The sequence below is a fragment of the Homalodisca vitripennis genome, chromosome 8 (assembly GCF_021130785.1).
Source record: "Homalodisca vitripennis isolate AUS2020 chromosome 8, UT_GWSS_2.1, whole genome shotgun sequence".
NCBI classification, from domain to species: domain Eukaryota; kingdom Metazoa; phylum Arthropoda; class Insecta; order Hemiptera; family Cicadellidae; genus Homalodisca; species Homalodisca vitripennis.
In genome coordinates this window covers 16,145,600-16,167,085 of record NC_060214.1, presented here as the reverse complement: position 1 = coordinate 16,167,085, position 21,486 = coordinate 16,145,600, and the positions used below count along the sequence as shown (strand labels likewise).

The window sequence follows — 21,486 nt, the reverse complement described above, 5'->3', positions numbered from 1 at the left end:
TCCTCTCCCAGGCAAAGAAACAGTCTGTGCTTACTTATATTACAACAATATTTGTTACTGACCATCCTCCTTGTGTTGGTACTCAAGAAGCCAAGTCTCATCATCGTCGAAATGCACGTCACCCCCTCTATCCTCTCCCAGGCAAAGAAACAGTCTGTGCTTACTTATATTACAACAATATTTGTTACTGACCATCCTCCTTGTGTTGGTACTCAAGAAGCCAAGTCTCATCATCGTCGAAATGCACGTCACCCCCTCTATCTTCCCCAGGGAAGAAGGCGTGGGCTAGGATATTCCCTCGTCCATCGAATGCATAGCCATCCCCATGCTCTCTTCTGTAACAGAATTCTCTTTATGTAGAAAGGCATGATTTTTGTCAAAAAATAGTTGCATTCTGTGAAATAAGGATCTTTTGTGTAATGCTAATAAAACAAAATTGGGTGTACAAAAATAGTTTCTGTCTGGGTATTGATTATTGTGAAATAGTACTAACAAATACCGGCCTATTCATTTCTTACCCCATTTTTTGGAAATTCTGTGGTATATCACATTTTATAATGTATAAATCTTTTTAGTATAAAATAGTGAACATGGTTTGGTTAGCATCAAATAAGGTACTATAAAATATGAACAAATATTTATATCTTGATATAAAAAAAAAACATTAAGTTATAATGAAATAATAGGTGCAGTTCTAAATAAATTAACTCAAAAATGTAAAAATTCATTTAAATTAAAAATAATCCAAATCAGTTAGTTAATTTCAGATTTGATAACTGTAATAAAATATTAATTGTTATAAGTAATTGATATTGATTATACATTATTAACCAAAAAAGAAAATCATCCTGAAAAATGTGTTATAAAATGGAACAAAATCATAGAATTAATCATGAAGAAATAAAATCCACAAAGGCATTTCATTTTACCCAGAGTACAATTTTAATTAAGTGATTTGTACTATCTTATTGTTATAACAAACTGTTACATATACTTACTAAAGTACCTTATCAAACATGACAACACAAAATGTATGATGAACAACTTCTCGGAAATTTGAGACTAACTGAATTTGGACTCAAAGTATTAGACAGTTATTTTTTTATAACATTTATTTTATAAAACCATTTCAATTTACTTTGTAAGAAAACAAAGAAATTGCATTTTCAGTTGATGTTACAATATATTATTTTGTATCTCTAGTAAGTTAGAGTTTTGGGTTAGCAAATACTTTCTGCGAGTAAATAGGTTTTACATTATTAACAATTGCCCATACACTAAATTTTAAATATCTGTAGAAGCAAGTACATAATTCTTTAAGTCAGTAATACTAACAATCCTTTCTTTAATTAACTATTTTAAATATTTTTGACACAAGCACTAAAGTTTTTTAATATATGTGCAGCATTCATTCAACTACATTGGTTGTTACATTCTTAAAGGAATAACAATGTACAGTAAAGAAAGTCTAGAGCTGTAGTATTTATACTGTATAGGGTTGGTAAGAGTTGGGTTATGTAGGGTTTCAACTATCCTGTACATGGAAATACGATTAACTGAAAGACAGAAATGTTGTACGTCCTTTTTATTGATTGTTTCCGTTTCTATTATTCAAAATTCCACATTTTACTATTTTCCCATCCCCCTTAATCATTTATATTTGTTACTGTGGTAACAAAAAATATTTTTAAGATAATTCTGAGGTGGAAAATATATTAGACATCAAATCAATAAAATTTAAAAAAATTTGCTTTGCATTTTAATTAATTATGATTTAAAATAACTGAGATGTACCTGTGAAACTTGATGATGATGTCCGCATCATCGCTGTTCATCTCTCGGAAAGTGAGGTTGGAGTGTCTTGACCAGATTTCCAGCGCCTGGTGAAGCTCTCTCCGCACTTGCCCATGGTCCAGCTCTGTGTGATATGTCCGCAGGCTGCAACAACATACTACAGTAAGACTAAGACGACAAATAGTTAATTTAAAAAATGAGGTTGAGAGTGATGCTCCAACTCTGTGTGATTGGTCTGTAGACTGGAACATCATACTACAATCAGACTAAATCAGAACAAATTGTTTGATTTTTTGAAAAATGAGGTTGGAAGTGATGCTGTGGTTGGTCTGCAAACCACAACATCATACTATGGTCAGATTATAGAAGAACAAATGATATAATTTTATTAAGAGGTTGGAAGTGATGCTGTGGTTAGTCTGCTGACAGCAGCATCATATTGCAGTCAGACTACAAGCGAAAACATAGTTATTTTTGTTGCAAAAAGGATTGGAAGTGATGCTCTAACCCTATGTGATTGGTTTGTAGACTAATTCAGTCAGACTATAGGAGAACAATTAGTTGGAAGTAATGTTACAACCCTGTGAGGTTGGTCTTTAGACTGGAACATCATAATTCAGTCAGACTATAGGAGAACAATTAGTTGGAAGTGATGTTTCCAATTAGCCTGCAGACTGGAACATCATAACTCAGTCAGACTATAGGAGAACAATTACTTGGAGGTGATGTTTCCAATTGGCCTGTAGACTGGAACATCATAACTCAGTCAGACTATAGGAGAACAATTACTTGGAGGTGATGTTTCCAATTGGCCTGCAGACTGGAACATCATAACTCAGTCAGACTATAGGAGAACAATTAGTTGGAAGTGATGTTTCCAACTGGTCTGCAGACTGGAACATCATAACTCAGTCAGACTATAGGAGAACAATTAGTTGGAAGTGATGTTTCCAACTGGTCTGCAGACTGGAACATCATAACTCAGTCAGACTATAGGAGAACAATTAGTTGGAAGTGATGTTTCCAACTGGTCTGCAGACTGGAACATCATAACTCAGTCAGACTATAGGAGAACAATTAGTTGGAAGTGATGTTTCCAACTGGTCTGCAGACTGGAACATCATAACTCAGTCAGACTATAGGAGAACAATTAGTTGGAAGTGATGTTTCCAATTGGTCTGCAGACTGGAATATTATGCTACAGTTGGGCTTCAGTGGGACAATTGTTAATGAGACAACAAGGGTTTTATATTATCTTAAATTACTGATACATGTTTGACATTAAAAATTAAGACCTTAAAATCTAAACCAAATACAAAAATGGGAGAACAGATTTGATTTAAATATGGCATCAAAGTATTACCTGGTATTCAATGGCGGTTTTGGGGGAGGCAAGGGTCAAAGGGTTACGATCCCACCACCAAAATGTTTCCTAATATATGTTTTTTATTTTGAAAAAAAGTAAATTTAGACTCCAAAATGTGTACAAATGTATTTAAGAATGGAATATTCTAATTTTTCAGAGAAGAGCCCTCAAGCCCCCCTATTTTAGACACCCAAACTTTAAGCAAAATCCGCCCCTGATAGTATTATGAATTTAACACCTTCACTCCAATGGTGAATTATGCTTAAAATAGTAACATATGATAAAATCCAATATAATTACATATAATTTGAAATAAAAATCCTGTTTAATAAATTATAAAATTTTTGTTTACTTTTAATTTATTATTATAGCAGCACCATATATCATGCTCATTAAACTAATATACAATAAAATCTGTAAACTGCAAATGTTAAAATATACAGCTGTATTGTGAAGTCTAACAAACATTATTCCCCTAGAATAACCAGACCACATAAATCCCTGGAGAGTTCATGGCAGGCAGTCAATGTAGTCTCTGGCTTTTTGTTTTTCATTACTAAATGGAGGGTTAATAGGGAGTGACCACGCCCTTTCCTCTATTGATTCTCTATTTTCTTCTGGTCTCTTTAAAATCCGCTCAAGCTCTTCCTCAAACCGCGACCTCTTATTGAGAGTGTGCCTCGAAATTGTATTGTTTTGTTGTTGGTGCTAATAGGGTTATTGGTTTGTAGTTTGCAGTTCGGAAGGTAGACAAAAATATCCAGGAACCAAAATCGTATAAAGCACTATGGAGACTTAAGAAATACGCAATGGCATGATTTAAAATCACAAAAGACAGATTAATACTGTAATTCTTGGAATGGCAGTATAATACTTCCATCATACACACTTTTGATGGACATAAAAAAATGTAACGTAATTTTTGTGCTATGTCCAATATTGTGTATTTTGTACATTTTTGGGATGACAAAATTTCATTTTTGCTTTAATTTACTTACTAATATTTTCAAAAATGTTACAGTATTAAGCAGATAATTTTTTTAACACTTTGTCTATGAGGTGAACTCTCATTAACATAACTCTCATAACATGTCCTAAATTTGTAATGATATTCCAGTTAAGAGTTTTATAACAATGAGAAACAATTGCAAAACTCAGTCACATTCAGGGATTTTTTTTTGGGGGGGAGGGGGGTTTACAGTGTACCAAAACTAGAAGACTCATTATGATTCTCAAAATTAGCATATATAAACTTCTCTAACGTAGTAAATGGTGATGATTTTAAATGGGACTTTGTAAAAAAAATTTATCCATTTTAATATAGCAGACCAACACATAATGAAATTGAAGTTCTGCAAAACCAGCACTTTCTATACTTTTAATTAAAACTTGTGAAACATTAATCCTAATGTGTAATCATTTTATAAGTATTAAATATGCAAATTTTAATTTGACAGATTAGAAGTATTATCATAAGTTATACATATACATTTGAAAAAGATAAAATTGGAGTAAAAAATATATAATACTACAAGGAATAAAAAGATATAAAATATCGGACATATCCTGATAAAATATTGTTAAGTACCAATAGACACTTGAATATCAGTATTTAGTTCCCTTTTGGAGATTCAAAATTCTAAAAGAGGCTTATTTGTTATGTATTTCTATCTTAAAAATTGCACTTGTAATCCTGAGAATTTTTCATTCATAGTTTACCTTTTTCCAAATTAATGTTTAAATACTTATGAATTTTTTAATACTCAAAATGAAATTTTAATATGATTTATAAATCAAACAAATAAAGATATATTTAAGCTGTACAAAAAATGCATTAGGTTTATATATTTACCCCTCATTCGGGGACATCACCTCAAAATTTTGAATAGACCAAAAAGTGCCTTGTTGATCTAGGCGTATGTCCAAAATTTCATTCCACTTATGCTATCAGTAAAAAGTAAGTAAACAAAATACTGTAACAAATTACCCTAGTGAAAGTATAAAAACGCCCTTTACATCTAATTAATAATCCAAACCTCGTTAAAAATAAAATCTTGAACTGATTGTAGGTAAAAAATTGTGTGGTCTTTTTTAAATAAGGTCTTTCTATTCTGATGACAAGAAAAATTCTAATTCCCCTTAGATATAGGTTACCCATGAACCTTTAAGGAAGAATGAAAAAATGTAAGTAACCATCCAACAAGATTAAAATAATTTAATCCTTAAACTTTGGCTTCAACTTGCATTATTACCTATATTATTGGATAGCCACATATATTTCAGGTGAAATTAAACTTGAAATTTTTTGTTATATATAAAAAAAATCTATATTGTGAGCTTTAATCACCCACATAAATTATATAAAAGTCTATTTATTTCTAATACTATTCAGGATGGTTCATTACACAATTTATGGGTTAAGAACATAGCTAGGAAAAAATTTGGGGGGGGTTAGATGAAATCGGGAGGGGGGTCCGATATATATCACATATAATCTATATGCTCTCTGTACTCAAGTACCTTCTAGTTAGTAGAAGTCGAAACAGAATAAAACAAGATGAAGAACAGAGGTTTCTCATTTTACCAAGAAGATAAACTCATATATACATATGCATATAGTAAAAAGAAATTTATTTTCTGCTTTAAACCCTTTTGAGGACTAATGGACGATGTATTATTCAACCATTTTCTGTTGAAAAAGACTCCTGGATCATCCATTCATGCTTCATACAAACATTTATATTCCATTGCCTTGGAAACTCATTTAAATGTCTTTGAGTTTGTTCAGATTATTTTATACGGAAACTAAATTGTGTATTTTAGATTACATTGGTTGGTTTCACTGTTTGATAAAAATACCGCTAACAAATTATAAAATCATTTATTTGTCATATAACTTTTAAAACATTTATCTGATTAAAATATCATTGGCATGCTTTTTAAAGTTTAGTTATATTAAACAAAGTATATGTCTTTCCCACACTAAAAACAGTTTTGGTTTCCATGCTATAAAGAAGCAAACTTAGAAATAAAAAAATATATAATTTGTAATATACTCAATCTGTAATGAGAAAATAAACATAATATTTATCCATCTATTACACTCAAATTACTTTTTTAACTCAAATTATGAATTATTTTTCAGGTTTCCGCAAATTGCTCATTATGGGCAAAGTTTTTCCAATATTCCCAATATAACTTGATGACGAAAAAATTCTAAACAATTTTTGTCATGATGGTCAAAATTCACGAGTTAATATTAAACTCCACGAAACCATGTTTCATTTTTCTCACATTCCTCACCACAGAGCACATGTGTTTTGAATAAAGTAATTGAAAATGCCACACATCTTAATGATGAGAGAGCAAGGCATTTTGGGTGGAATTTCGTGTCCAGACCAAATTAATATATGAGGTCACTAAATGGATGAGCAGGCTGCATGTAACCCCAGCTGCCCTGCCGCCTCTACTGAAAATGTCATCACTGTTTATGGAACTAGAAATCAGTTTAACATTAGATTATTCAATGTTTATTAAACAAGAAATCAGTTTAACATTAGATTATTCAATGTTTATTAAACAAGAAATCAGTTTAACATAACAAGATTATCAATGTTTAACATTAGATTATTCAATGTTTATTAAACAAGAAATCAGTTTAACATTTTATTCAGTTTATTAAACATTAGATTATTCAATGTTTATTAAACAAGAAATCAGTTTAACATTAGATTATTCAATGTTTATTAAACAAGAAATCAGTTTAACATTAGATTATTCAATGTTTATTAAACAAGAAATCAGTTTAACATTAGATTATTCAATGTTTATTAAACAAGAAATCAGTTTAACATTAGATTATTCAATGTTTATTAAACAAAAACAAGAAATCAGTTTAACATTAGATTATTCAATGTTTATTAAACAAGAAATCAGTTTAACATTAGATTATTCAATGTTTATTAAACAAGAAATCAGTTTAACATTAGATTATTCAATGTTTATTAAACAAGAAATCAGTTTAACATTAGATTATTCACTGTTTATTAAACAAGAAATCAGCATAACATTAGATTATTCAATGTTTATTAAACAAGAAATCAGTTCAACATTAGATTATTCAATGTGTTAAAAACAAAAACATTTTCTACTGTATTTGACCCTGTTAAAACCAAGCATCATCTACAACAAATGTGCTGTACAAAACTTGTTTGAAGAAGGAAAGAAGACTTAAGAGGGTACAGTAGCCTACCCCTCAACTATCATGAGTATCCAATGTTAATTTCAAACGGTCGTTTTGGTCTTATTTTTAATCATATTTGTAACAGTTTTACATCATTTTACTCTAAGGTACTGTCTTGTGAATCCCGTGATTAAAACAAATAAAATAAACATTACATTTTTATCACGTATTTCCTTTTTACGTACATAAGCTTCAAAATACTTTTTGTTTTGTCAAATTATTTCGTTTACGCCTGTTGAAATTAACATTAATTATATGAGAGTAAACTCACGTTTGCCGAGGGGTGCTACGCCTTCTAAAAAGAGGTAAAAAAACATTGATTTGCCAAATATTTATTTATTTTAATTATTTATAGTGACATTAAAGTCACATGTCAACTATTTGAACATTGGAATTTAAGAGAATCATTGAACTCTTAGTGACCATTTAAGTATGATTCCATTCCCTTGCAATATAATATTACATTACATCTCATGGGCGTATATAAGGGGGGGGGCTCAAGTTACCCCCTGGAAATGTTGAAAGACAAAAATTTCCCAGGTAAAGATTCCTGAGCCACTATTTTTAAGGAGTATTTTATACCTCCTAAACCACCCAGTGAGTTACCTCCGAAATAATGTTCTATATATAAATCACTGCATCATCTTCTTTTCTACATAGTCTACTGTTCATTGAAATTAAAAACCGTGCCTTTAATTTGTACTATCAAACAAAACAGAGCATTCCACATTTCAATAACAGTCTTGTATAAGAAATCCATTGGATTTTTCATTTCGGTTTAGAGCTATTGACTGTGTCATCTCCTAATATTGAGTCCTAATTTTTGCTACTTTGAAAATTGCCAGTTTCTAAAGTAGTTTAGTGATATCCATCCCCTGAGAATGTATAAAAAAGATAAGAAAAAAATCTTCAAGAGGACAATTAATTCCTATTTCAGTCACTTTTTCGCCGTAAGGTAGATAGATATCTGGACTTGCAATTGCATAAGGGGCCCCACCCCACTCATCCAAGGAGAAGGATAGGGATAGTGTACAGGAGCATTTGACTCCAATCCTGCTTGTGGTCGGACAAGTCTTATCGCGACCTATTTGATAAGATTCCCATACAGCCTAGAGGCCAGCCCAAGGGATAAGACAGAATGAGCGAAGCAGTCCGCTTTTTAATTTGTTCGTAAGCTCTATTATGTAGTGTACGTTTGAGATTATTGTTTCTTTTTCTTTAATTCTAAGAATTTTCTTGATATGCATTGCTTATAAATGTTACACTACTCAATAGTAATTCTGGATTTCAATGTCGTATTTGCAGATTAAATGTGCGATTGTGTCGATTAAAACAATATTTTCACTTTTTTTAGTTTTGAAGGCATTAGCGTTTGACTCTCATTCACTGGCATTACTGACATTGTACAAGTTCAAACTCATTTATTCAGAAAAATACATTTCACATGTATAGGCTCTACCACCCCAAGGCACCTTGCAAGGTGCGTGCGGGAATGCAGTTGACAAGTAAACATTTTTAGTCTTTATGTTGGCAGTCCGTCGCATTGGGATGTTTAATTGTACGTACATTCGGCGATACTATTACAACTACTACTAATTAATTTACTCCTACACTATAGCAGACCAATAACAATGTGAACCAATGTGTAATAAATATATACTGTTATAATTAATTAAGATAAAAGATACTAATAAATATAACAATAAATAAGACTGACAATAGTATAACAACAATATTGAGTATAAATAAGAACAATAACAATAAATAAATAGCCTAAATAACAATAATAAATACAACATAGAAATCATTACTGTAACAGGCATATTGTAATTACGGGTATAATATAATATAACTTGCGATAAACATACAAGAAATACATAAACAATTTTAATAAATATAAATAAATTATCGTACTGTACACTGTGTCACCTAAAACTAGCAGAACTATGTATTACATTACATTGTATTGAATTACATTATAAAGATGTGACCATTAATTAAGCACAGAGAATTTAAAATTATGAGCTATGGAAATATTTGAATAATACAACAAATACACAGTACCAGTAGTTATGTATTTACTGACCAAGGCTTAATATAAACTGCGCAGCTTTCATTTTAAATTTGGGTTTACAATCAGGAAATTGTCTGGTACTCTACCTAAGATTACAACGAAATTGAGGTTAGGTTTGAATTCCACGCGAGATCGAGTGACTCGGAAACGGAGCTTGGTTTCAAAGACCACTAAAGTCGCCAATCATAAACGCACTCCTCACATTTCAATAAAGACCAGATGCGTGTCCGCCGGCAGCACAAAAACAGCAGTCCGGAGCTTGTGACAGCACAAAAACAGAGAAGCCCTTGTGTGCGGCAGCAGCCATCGGAGTGCGACGTTGCCACATCTCCGGCACAGACGTTTAGCTGCCACTTGCATCACATTCTGTCCTCAGGTTTATGTTACAACCGGACTGTCAGGCCGACGTTGTGTTGGTCGAGCTAAGTGATATTGACACGTCCGAGACAATAGTAACGTTAACAAGTTAGAATGGTTACAGACGTGATGCCCTCACAGCTGATTGGGTTTGATTGACTGATATCGTCTACGCTATATGGATGAAAATCAAATTTAGAGATCTTACCCTTTACTTGATTCAGGGGGAAGTCGTTCTCTCTAAACCAAAGGACACATGTTATAATGTTTCATAAAAATCTATATATATATACCGGTATATATATATATATATATATATATATATATATATATATATATATATACATTAGGTAGCATGCTGTAGGTTCATCGGCTAAAAACGCACGCCATAAGCAGGCTTAAGAAATGTATGTTTATTGTTCAAACATGAATTACAAATTTTATGCGCGCAGTATTAACATGAATGGTGTAAATTCTTAAAAAGGGTGTAAATTAAGTCCTGACACGCCTGGATATCCAAACGGATTGAGATATCGATGTACAATCTTCACCATACTTATTAAAATACTCTTCTTGATTTATTTTTAAGGATAAACAATTTTCCCCTCTTATAAAAGGGGATGAAAATTTGAAAATTCCAAAATCCCCCAAAAGTAGAATGGGTAGCTTTTGCCAGGAACGTCATAGAGATGTTTTAATTATATCATTGTATTTGTGTTGAATATACCTTTAAAAGTACATGTCACAAGATAGGGGTTGCAGTTTGAAAATTTAAAATTACTTCCTTCTAACCTCCTTTTAAAAGGGGAGGGATTTTTAAACTCTAAAAAATCCAAAGAAGTATTTAAATAAGTATGGTGAAGGTTGTACATCAATATCTCAATCCGTTTGGGATACAATCCAGGCAGATCTGTACTTTATATTTATACTCAGTCTACACAAATATTACACCGAATTTTTTACCATGAATTCACTAATGGTAACATTTCAATTCAAACAAAACCTTAGGTTCCTCTTACAGTCAGAATAATAAAATACAGATATTATTTTTAGATGGAGCATTTTAATAAACTAATTGTGTATGCATAAATGTAACTGTATACAGTTTTGCTAAGAGTGAAATCAAAACTAAACCGACCACGATAGCAATAAAAATATTTAATTTTTTAAGGAGAGCCCGATCACTTTTTGGTCTAATATTAGTCGTTTTAAGAACACTGCTTAATTTGGGTAAAATATAACTATTGAACTATATTTTACTATCGAACAATTTGTCCTTATAAAGTGAAAAAGTATTGCACAGCTTCGATAAAAATCCATAACGCTTGTTCTGCGTTATTGTCTGAAATCAGAATTGTTCACTCTTATTGAACGGAGTTAAACATAAAGCAGCTACACAGTTTAACCTGGAAGGTGTTAAAATTCAAGGAAGTAACAAACGCAATTTGGGATAATTTTTTATAAGTTCACCAACAGACCCAAGATATCTCAAACTGAGCAGTTCCATTCCTCTAACCAAGTGAATTTCCGGATTACTCCCGCCCTTAACTAAGGGCCCGTTCTGCCCTGCTCAAGGGCCGTGTTGCTCTAATGCACTCCTTAATTAGTTTAATCACAGTGGCGCCAGAGCGCTCTACCATCGATGTCGCCCGCCTGCTCTCTAGCGGTAGCTGGAGTAATTAATCGCGGTTTGTTGTGGTACAATGATCGTCTGTCTACAGCACACGACTGTCATCCACTAAAGACGCATTTCCTTTGCCCCAATTCCAAGCTGGCAATCCCGACTTCCGCTGTAGTTGTAGTCTAAGTGGTCTACGCATGCGTTGTGTTCCTTCAAATAAAACATCTGCTAAACCAAACAGATGGGAATGTACAAATTAAATCTATATATAAAAAAAAATTTAAAACGAAATTAATAGTAAAATTAAATCTAACAAATATGTCAGAATAGCCCTAAAAAAAACAGGTTCGTTGTCTTTTATTACATACAGTCCAAGATTATACACTATATCATAATAATCTCGTAGTAATGAATGTTACTACTAAAACAGATTAGTTAAGCCTATTATTCTATAAAGTACGGCCTGTTTACTAACTAGTAATACAGTGGAGTCCCGCTAATCCGAAACACGTGTGATCCGAACGTCGGTTAATCCGAACAGGTCCAGGAGGAATTATTTATAACGATAATGAACAGTTATAGGAACTAATTACATAAAAAATGAAAATGGGTGCATCATTTCGTACATAAACAAAGAAAAATTTAATTAAATAGATATTTAATTAAGATAAATTGTGTACGGTACAGTACATAAATAATGAAGTTAAATACAGTTCCAAATTGAAACTTATAGGTTAAGTATGAATTAAATTACTGTATTAAGAAGTGAAATCAAACAAAAATTGGACGTACAGTACTGATATTATTATTGAGTACAATATTAATTGTTAAAAGACATAAATTAAGTTATTGTCTTCTGTCGCATTGAAGAGTCTATTGGATGACGCGTAGTTTCGTACAACTATTGAACGCGTGGACCCGTACAATATCCAGTACGCTCACATTGCTTAACAATAGAACTCTCACACAAAATACGGTAAATGTGCTTAGTAGTTGCAAACACGTTTATTTGTCAAGAAATACAATGCAACAGTCAGAAAACATGTTTTAATAAACAATGTTGATAATTCTATAACAAAATAGACCCATCTCAAGTTTAAAACCGTATTTTTCTGTAATTCTGGCTAATCCGAACAATCACATAATCCGAATAGGGCTCGGCCCCAATTAGGTCGGATTAACGGGACTCTACTGTAATAAAATAATGACAAAATAAGGTGTATTACGTGTAGATATTAAAAAGAAAATTTAATATAAATTAAAAAAAAGAAATACGAGTCCTATTTGAAGTAGTTAATTATTTAGTAAAAGCTAAAGTGATTAGTTAAAGAATTTCTACTAAAGTAACAAATTTCCAGTTTGTACCATCAACCTAAAAGTACAACATTAAGTAGCCTATTTACATTAAACTATAATTAAGGTTATATTCATTGCGTTACAGCAAAATTTTAACTTGAAAAGACTATATTAATAATAATAAAGAACAATTATCAATAACAATCTTAGCGCTGCTTTTAATTATAAATAATATTTTGTGTATATTATGAAAGAAACTACTTATCTTATTGTTAGATTAACAAATAAAATATAACATGAATGTACCACTCAAATCCCCTAAAGTAGCAAACAAAAGATAAGATTTGTAATATTGTATACGAGTACAATGCATTGCTGACTAAATAGTAAGTGTATCGCAGAGGCGTGGCATTTCAACAATGGAGTTGTTTCTTCGGTCACATTCCTTTGCTGCTGGATTCCTGCAGAAGAAACGAATTGGTCGCTCACTCAAAGAGGTTGTGATGGACGGGGGAACACATCACACCCAGATTGAGTGAGTCACCACTTCGCCTCGCACCAGACCTCATCTGCATCATCAGAAGATCTTGAGGGAACATGCAGGATAGTCCTCGAATCCTGGGATGTCTTCAAACTTTCTTCCCGATCTTGAAAGAAGCATTCTTCTTGCTTGGAAGGCTTAATGATACACACTTGATACGTAAACAATATGTCAGCCTTATACAAAAGCAACCCCACCAAAATTTGAACTGATTTGGAAATACTACATATCTACTATCGAACTAATTCTCGTTCTTTCAGTCAGGGACGTAGCTAGCGAGGGGGTCCAAGGGGCCCTAACCCTTCCCCCAAATTTTTAATTACTTGTTTAGTAAAGGAACTATTTATAAATAATTCAGTATTGTTGACGTGTACTGCTGAAAGATCGTTCTCAAAAAAAAAAGAAACGGGTCAAGAACTTTTTAAGGGACAAAATGGGGCACTATGGGAAAATATCAGTTGTCTGGACTTCCCCCCCCCCCCAAATGTTTTCCTGGCTGCGTCTTTGATTGAGTGTAGGGATGTGTGCTTATTATAGAACTATCCCTTCTGCTGTAGAATAAAATTGCTTCCACGTTGCTTAATTTGAAGCCTGAATTGATTTCACTCTCCAAATGTATTTTCCCAAAATCTAACTTAGGACTACTTCGATTCTTCTGAATTTGAATCAGTAACCTAGACCCCCCCCCAAATTTTGTCCTGGCTACGTTCTCTTTCAGTCAAGGTGTCAAGCTAGATCATATTATTTATATTGCTTTACATACAAATCGAGCACAATAACCCACAATACCCTGGACTTAACCCTCATGTTCCTACTGGTTGGAATACATTCGTGTATTAGCTGTCTCGAGTATGCGGAGTGGCAATACTATTCAGGCAGATGTGAGTTACAATAGTGTATGGCAAATTTAAAAGCTGAGATATTATATCAACTGGAGAAGAAAATTACTTCCACAAAGACATTAACACCATTGACTCGTACACTTTTGTTTGTTTACATCCAGCTACAATGTAACACATCCTCTATATATATACATCTCCCATTCTCACCAGCACACTACACAATGGCGTGTTTCTGGCAGCACTTCTGTCGGTGTTGTGAAGGTATAAATAGGGAAGGAAGCACTAATGCAGTTATACCAGACGGCCGGCCGGCTATTCCAGGCCACACTGCCACCTGGCGGCTGCACAACAAACTAACTCAACAGTTGGTTCTAAATGCAGCACTGGGCCTCAAAGGAATCGGCCACTCTGGCGCCAAAAAGCCGTGAAGTAGCTGAGGAAAATGAAGGTGCTCTGCAGATGCTGGGGTATTAGGAAGGATGAATGTGGTCAAATTCTCCCGACCATTCGTTGGCAGTACGATATTTCTTATATTTCCAGCAACTTAAAGCGAAACTAACAGAAATGCAGCAGCCACCCTCTTAACCGGCCACCGCTTTAACCGGTCTGTTTCAAACCTGAATTCCTTTTAACCGGCCAATGTTTAATAAGGCATTGTTTTAATCTTCATGATCGGCCGGAAAATGACGACGTTTCAACTGAGTTCTATGACACATACGGACCTGTTGTTTTTGCTTTATCCCTGTAAAGTCTTGAATTCCTTTTTCGTTCGCCAAGGCTCTAGAATTTTCCGAGTGTGTTGATGTTTGCCGTTTTAGAAATACGGTTGTAGGTTATGCGTGTTTTTCCAACGTTTATCCGGCAAAATCGTCGTCCGGTCGAGCCTCCAGTCCAGAGTTAGCCGAAAGAGGAAGGCTACTGTACGGATATAACTCGGACCGGAAGGAATTATAGACCATACAGCAAGGATCTCTGTTCGTTACATCCAAATCCAGGGAGTGAGAAAGTTGGATGGATCACTAACAGGTTTGAATCAGATTTGACGACAGCATTCACACGTATACTAATAGTAGGAATACTGCAAAGTAGTGAAGCAGATGAGGTGAGGGATACTGCAAAGAGTGTATGAGTCTGTAATATGTAGGGTGATCCCAAAGGTTCCCTCACCAACCCGAATCTTGGCCTTGTTTACCTTGTGACATGGGCGTATATAAGAGGGGAGGTTAGGGGCTTTCAAGCTCCCCCCCCCGGAAACTTTTAGAGACATATTACAATTTTACTTAGTATTTTGCTGCTAACATATTTGCGAGGTCTTAAAGATGAAAACTTTCCGGACGAAGATTCTTGAGCCCCTATTTTTGAGGTTATTTAATAATTCCTAAACGACCCAGTGTGTAAGCCTGCCGCCTGCCATTCCGAAATACAATTCTATATACGCCACTGCTTTGTTGAAGTCGCTCCGGTCCGAGAGCTACTTTACACTTTGGTTTTCAAAAAAGGAATCCATTATAGGGTGTGAATACGACTCCATAAAACACAGCTTTAACTAGGACCGGAAATCGACGATGATATATGGCCCGAAACCCGGTTTCACCGAAGAACACCGTGGCTAACAGCCTCGCGTTCGGGAGGAAACACATAAACGAGCCGGCCGACTTTTGATGTGAAGCTCGGCCTGGAACCTCTCGTGGGCTCGAGCGGATCGCTTCCCGTAATAGAATAAACCGATAAGACCGAGAACGAGCAGACGCGGAAGCCAACAGATGTGGCCAAGATGGCGATACGATGGTGGCGAGCAATTGAGGGGATGACGTCAGCATCACGTGGTCTACAATTGACTGGAGAATGTCAGAGTAATCCATTAATTACTGGCTTTACAGCAGACCAAACACCGCTGCGAAATATGATGCTGTCGGCCGCACCAATCGATGCGTCTTCTTCGAGACAACAGCTGTTTGTCCGTCCCCTTACTTGTCTTTGATATACGAAATACCTGCGTACGATAAGCGCATCCGGTTTTTATATCGATTAGTATAATCATCGATAGTTAATATTCATATATCGAATACAATCGTAATAAAAATCATACCTGAAATTAGAATTACCAATATATAATACACAAAGTGACAATCTCATAAATAGTAAATGATCAAACAAACAATTAAAATTTGAAATAGGTAAAAATCATAAATAATAATGAACCGATAATAACAAAAATACTAAGTATGCATAATTCTTTGTTTGAAGTTTGTTTTTGACGATGGAAGGATTGTGATAGAAACACGATTTTCCGGACATTCGCCATCGTTCAATGATTAAAAAAATCAGTAACTCTACGTTTCGAGATCTGCAATCTGATCTCTTCTTCAGGTAAATAACTAACCTAATAGATAATTTACAAACCAGGTTAAAATAAACAAATACCAGAGCGTTGTGGCACGCGTAAGTCAGGAATTACAACCATCGCGTTGAGTGTCAACTTCGCTAACTCTAAAACGTGCACTTAATAAAAACTGAACACAACACTAATTATTACAACTTAACTACAGAATACAGGTCACAATAGGTCTGCATTCGCCGACCAACCACCTACGATTGATGTATTAGGTTAGTTATTTACCTGAAGAAATCAGATTGCAGATCTCGAAACCTAGTGTTACTGATTTCTTTTGTATCAGTGACCTATGCATTATTATTTTTGTTTCCTCCTGGATAACCGCTTTAAAGAAGTTTTAGTATCCAAATGAAAAAGTGTTTATAGTTCATACAAGTTGTTTAATGTTCAAAAATTGGTATCGGTTGGTTATATCGAAAGTTGCAAGTAAGTAATATCAGTTGTAAATATAGATGTAAAAACCGGGTCCGCTTATCGTATACTCTATTCCCGTGTTCAGTAATGGAAGTAAATATCTCAAAGTTGTGTATTCCTTTCACAGTCCACCGCAGCGAATAAAGTTACTCCCATTCGATGATCACTGTTTGGGACATAAATCTTACAATATCAAAACAGAGTATGATACTCCAGTGTGGCAGAGTATGATTATCTACTCGTAGTATATTAAACAAGAACAAGACAACACGCGGAGCATGTTTGGCAACTCGCCGTAACTTCCTCCCTCTCTCTCACTCTCTCTCTACAAGATAACTTCTGTAAACGAGCCATATTTTTATCACCCACATTACCTAATTAGTTTACACTTAGCTGTTACTACAGCGTTCTGTAGGCAAGTTTTAAACTTCGCATCTGAGCCAAAAAGAATGAGAGGCACGCCTTGTAAAAAAAACAACAATTCATCATTTTTGTAATTTAATTTTGTTAAATTTGATTATAACATACGGATAAACATGGCAAAAAACAAACAAGGTTGTTAGTAATTAATATTTTTTAGCATCAGGTGCACTAATCAAATGTGGTAAATGAGAGGGGCTAGGGGATACAACTATCGAACGAAGTCTCAGATGAAGATCTCAACATAAAATCGACGAAAAACAATTATTGGAAATTACTGTGTTCACGACCTTGTTTTATTGCCAACGTACAAACTTCTGGTGACCCCCCCCTTTTCAAAATTCTGACTACGCTACTGATCCTAAAACACTAGGCCATGAGGATCAAGACTGAAGGTACACATATTTGAACTTGATGATGATACCGTTATTACGAAACTGTGTCAAATATCCTTTGCAAATTCTACAAAAGAACCTGCTTCCCTGCGTTCTTCTATTGGACTGCAACTGTCATAGGGAATACAGAATACAGTAGGCTATAGGACACCGGACAGGATATAGGACACTGGATGCAGAATAAGGATATAAGAAAAATCTGTTTATTTAACGTTAATTCACGTTAATCTAATATTATAGCGTATTTATAAATCCATAAAGCTATTTACAATTTGTTTTTATTCCATGATACAATTTACAAGTTAAAATAATTCAGTGCGACAAGCTTTCTTGGACTTAATTTTAAGACTAATCATTTAAGTTTTTCCGATTTCGAGTAGAACAGAATTCTTGAGATATTTCGGCCTATTGCTGTCATCCATGAAAAATAAGAGGATCCCTAGAAAATTCAAGAAGTAAAGTAATTTTGACAAGGAAAACTGCATCAGATTATCAGGCAGCTCGTGATCAATTAACGTAAGTACTGGACACAGGATAGAATGTAGGGCACTGGATACAGAATATATGATGTAAGTAATGGACACAGGATAGAATGTAGGGCACTGGATACAGAATATATGATGTAAGTACAGGACACAGGATAGAATGTAGGACACTGGATACAGAATATATGGATGTAAGTACTGGACACAGGATAGAATGTAGGGCACTGGATACAGAATATATGATGTAAGTACTGGACACAGGATAGAATGTAGGGCACTGGATACAGAATATATATGTAAGTACTGGACACAGGATAAATGTAGGGCACTGGATACAATTTTTTTGTATACTGGACACAGATACAATGTATGGCACTGGATACAGAATATATGATGTAAGTACTGGACACAGGATAGAATGTAGGGCACTGGATACAGAATATATGATGTAAGTACTGGACACAGGATAGAATGTAGGGCACTGGATACAGAATATATGATGTAAGTACTGGACACAGATAGAATGTAGGGCACTGGATACCAGAATATATGATGTAAGAGGACACAGGATAGAATGTAGGGCACTGGATACAAGAAGTAATGATGTAATTTTGACACAGGATAGAACACTGCATACAGATATATCGAAATCTGGACACAGGATAGAATGTAGGGCAGCTCGTGATACAGAATATAAGATGTAAGTACAGAACACAGGATAGAATGTAGGGCACTGGATACAGATCACATGATGTAAGTACTGGACACAGGTCTGAATATAGGACATAGGGTACAGGATTGGTGACATAGCAGGACACAGGAAACTTGGCAAGGAAATGGAGGAAAGTGCTCTCACCTGCACACGAGGTAACCGCAGCAGTTCGATTATTAGTCGGCCTAAAGTGTGTTTTAGGCCTCGCCAAGCCAGCCGCTCGCACTGTTTACACAGCACATAAACACAGGCCCTCTTGTTTAACAGAAACGCTTATAAACAGCCGCCATCTTGTTCCGTTACTGTTTGGACAGGCTGCGCCCGAGTCGGGTCGACCGTTTATACACCTCTTCGACACCGACTTCCACCCCGGCAACTGTCCGTCAGCGAGGGTCGAGCTGACAGCTGGGGACCCGTCCTGGGGACCTTGACTGATCTGCTCGTCCTCGGAGTCGGTGGGAGGTCGTCAGGGAATACTGTCCATACGGAGGAAATCCAAGTTTATTGTTGCTGACTGTGGATTTTTCGGAAGTAAAGACGACTATAGTAGGTAGTTTCACAAGGGTTGAACTGTAACAAGGGCTATAGTAGGTAGTTTCACAAGGGTTGAACTGTAACAAGGGCTATAGTAGGTAGTTTCACAAGGGTTGAACTGTAACACGACTATAGTAGGTAGTTTCACAAGGGTTGAACTGTAACTACGACTATAGTAGGTAGTTTCACAAGGGTTGAACTGTAACTACGACTATAGTAGGTAGTTTCACATGGGTTGAACTGTAACTACGACTATAGTAGGTAGTTTCACAAGGGTTGAACTGTAACCACGACTATAGTAGGTAGTTTCACAAGGGTTGAACTGTAACCACGACTATAGTAGGTAGTTTCACAAGGGTTGAACTGTAACTACGACTATAGTAGGTAGTTTCACAAGGGTGAACTGTAACTACGACTATAGTAGGTAGTTTCACAAGGGTTGAACTGTAACTACGACTATAGTAGGTAGTTTCACAAGGGTTGAACTGTAACCACGACTATAGTAGGTAGTTTCACAAGGGTTGAACTGTAACTACGACTACAGTAGGTAGTTTCACAAGGGTTGAACTGTAACACGACGCTTTAATTACTTGTATTGCTGGTGAATTCTTCTAGGACTTGGCACTCTTGAGAGGGAATGACACAGGAAAGAGAGGTAGATGAGAGATCGTCGATTGTGGAGTCCCTGAAGGACGTATACGAGTTCGGCCTGTGGTACAAAAGCACCATAATTTCCCAACGTGGGTGGGAATTTGGGGATGGTTTTGGACAAAATATTGACAACTATCTTCCAGTTTTTGTTGGATTCTGCACTGTAAATATTTATTGGTGCGGAGCATAGGGGTATACAGAATAAAATCTGTGGGGGGGGGAGGGGATCGTGTTCGTTGAGGTTGTGAAATTTTAGAACGGAACTGTGATTAAAACTAAAATTAAAAATATTTTAAATTGTGTTGTTTTAAACAACAGATCATTGGCAGTTGACCTACCTAATTTTGTTTTTTTACTAAGGGGGGCAGGATGTAGCTGCCACCCCCCACATCCTTGCTGGGTGCGCCCATGGTGTAGACTTGTGAAGGGGTAACAGGGTCAGCTTTGGCAGTGAAAGAATTGAATGTAATCTTGTCAATTGAAGCCATCACAAATTAAGATGCTCATGGTTCGAATCCCTAATGAAATATTTGAATCCCTTTTTTAACACTAACGCGTGCCATGAAACTGTGGAACTCAGCTGATGACAAGAATAATAGTCGGACATTATATTCCGTTATCATAATTATAATTACTAACTCGCCGTCTTCTTCAGGACGATTCCAAAATTTAAACTCAGTGAAATACAAATGGACAAAACTGCACTTTTTACATGAAATTGGGAAAAAGAAAAGCCTTATACTCTGACTAATACGCAGAATACAATATATTCTATACTGTATCCAAGGAGATGTACGGAAACAGCCGACCTTGAACATATTACGCCTCTATTTAGGAACTCCTCTCATATTTCTAATATCTTTTCATCTGAAGGCCCAATGTTCAGAAGGAAACTATAAACTCCTCTAATGAGAGTGATATCACTACAATTCAACAGACCAAAATTATAATGGCTAAGAGTTTACAAAAGTTCCCTCCTATGGCGAGACCAATGTATTGGTATTTTTTTTTATACACGGAGTTTTAAGGGAGGTTTCTGAATTTATACCAGTAAATAAATTCTACATTGAGCGGGTTATTTAAAATTTAATACAATTTTTTTAATACGCGTTATATCTTATTTTAGACCAATTTCAGTAATTTTTACTTCAGCGTTGTCAATTGATATCTGTATTTTACAAGAACATTAGCCGACAGTTTATTGTTAGAATTAGGCATAACTTCTGGAGTTACGTAGAAATCAAAAATATTATTTATGTTTACTAAATAATATTTTATATTTGTTGACACAATAGTTATTAACCATTAAGGATTAAATTTATTTTCCTTAAGGGATACGAGAAATT

General features: G+C 34.8%; 1 protein-coding gene across 1 annotated transcript; it reads right to left on the bottom strand.

Annotated features, from left to right (window-relative positions):
• Positions 1-184: 184 nt before the first annotated feature.
• Positions 185-20,628, bottom strand: LOC124368035 (collagenase 3-like). Its single transcript, XM_046825308.1, has 4 exons — positions 20,497-20,628; positions 19,005-19,180; positions 1,795-1,938; positions 185-335 (listed from the first exon to the last, which is right to left on the bottom strand). Exons 1-4 carry the CDS (start codon positions 20,626-20,628, stop codon positions 185-187), a joined length of 603 nt encoding a protein of 200 aa, XP_046681264.1.
• Between the last annotated feature and the right edge of the window lie 858 nt (positions 20,629-21,486).

What these genes read in the sequence shown, in the direction of transcription:
- LOC124368035 (XM_046825308.1), bottom strand. Translation starts at nt 20,628, where the DNA reads ATGGCTTCAATTGACAAGATTACATTCAATTCTTTCACTGCCAAAGCT. An exon ending in GCTACATCCTGCCCCCCTTA is followed by an intron (nt 19,181 to 20,496) that starts GTAAAAAAACAA and finishes CTGTGTAAACAG; the next exon opens with TGCGAGCGGCTGGCTTGGCG. An exon ending in TATATTCAGACCTGTGTCCA is followed by an intron (nt 1,939 to 19,004) that starts GTACTTACATCA and finishes ATGTTGTTGCAG; the next exon opens with CCTGCGGACATATCACACAG.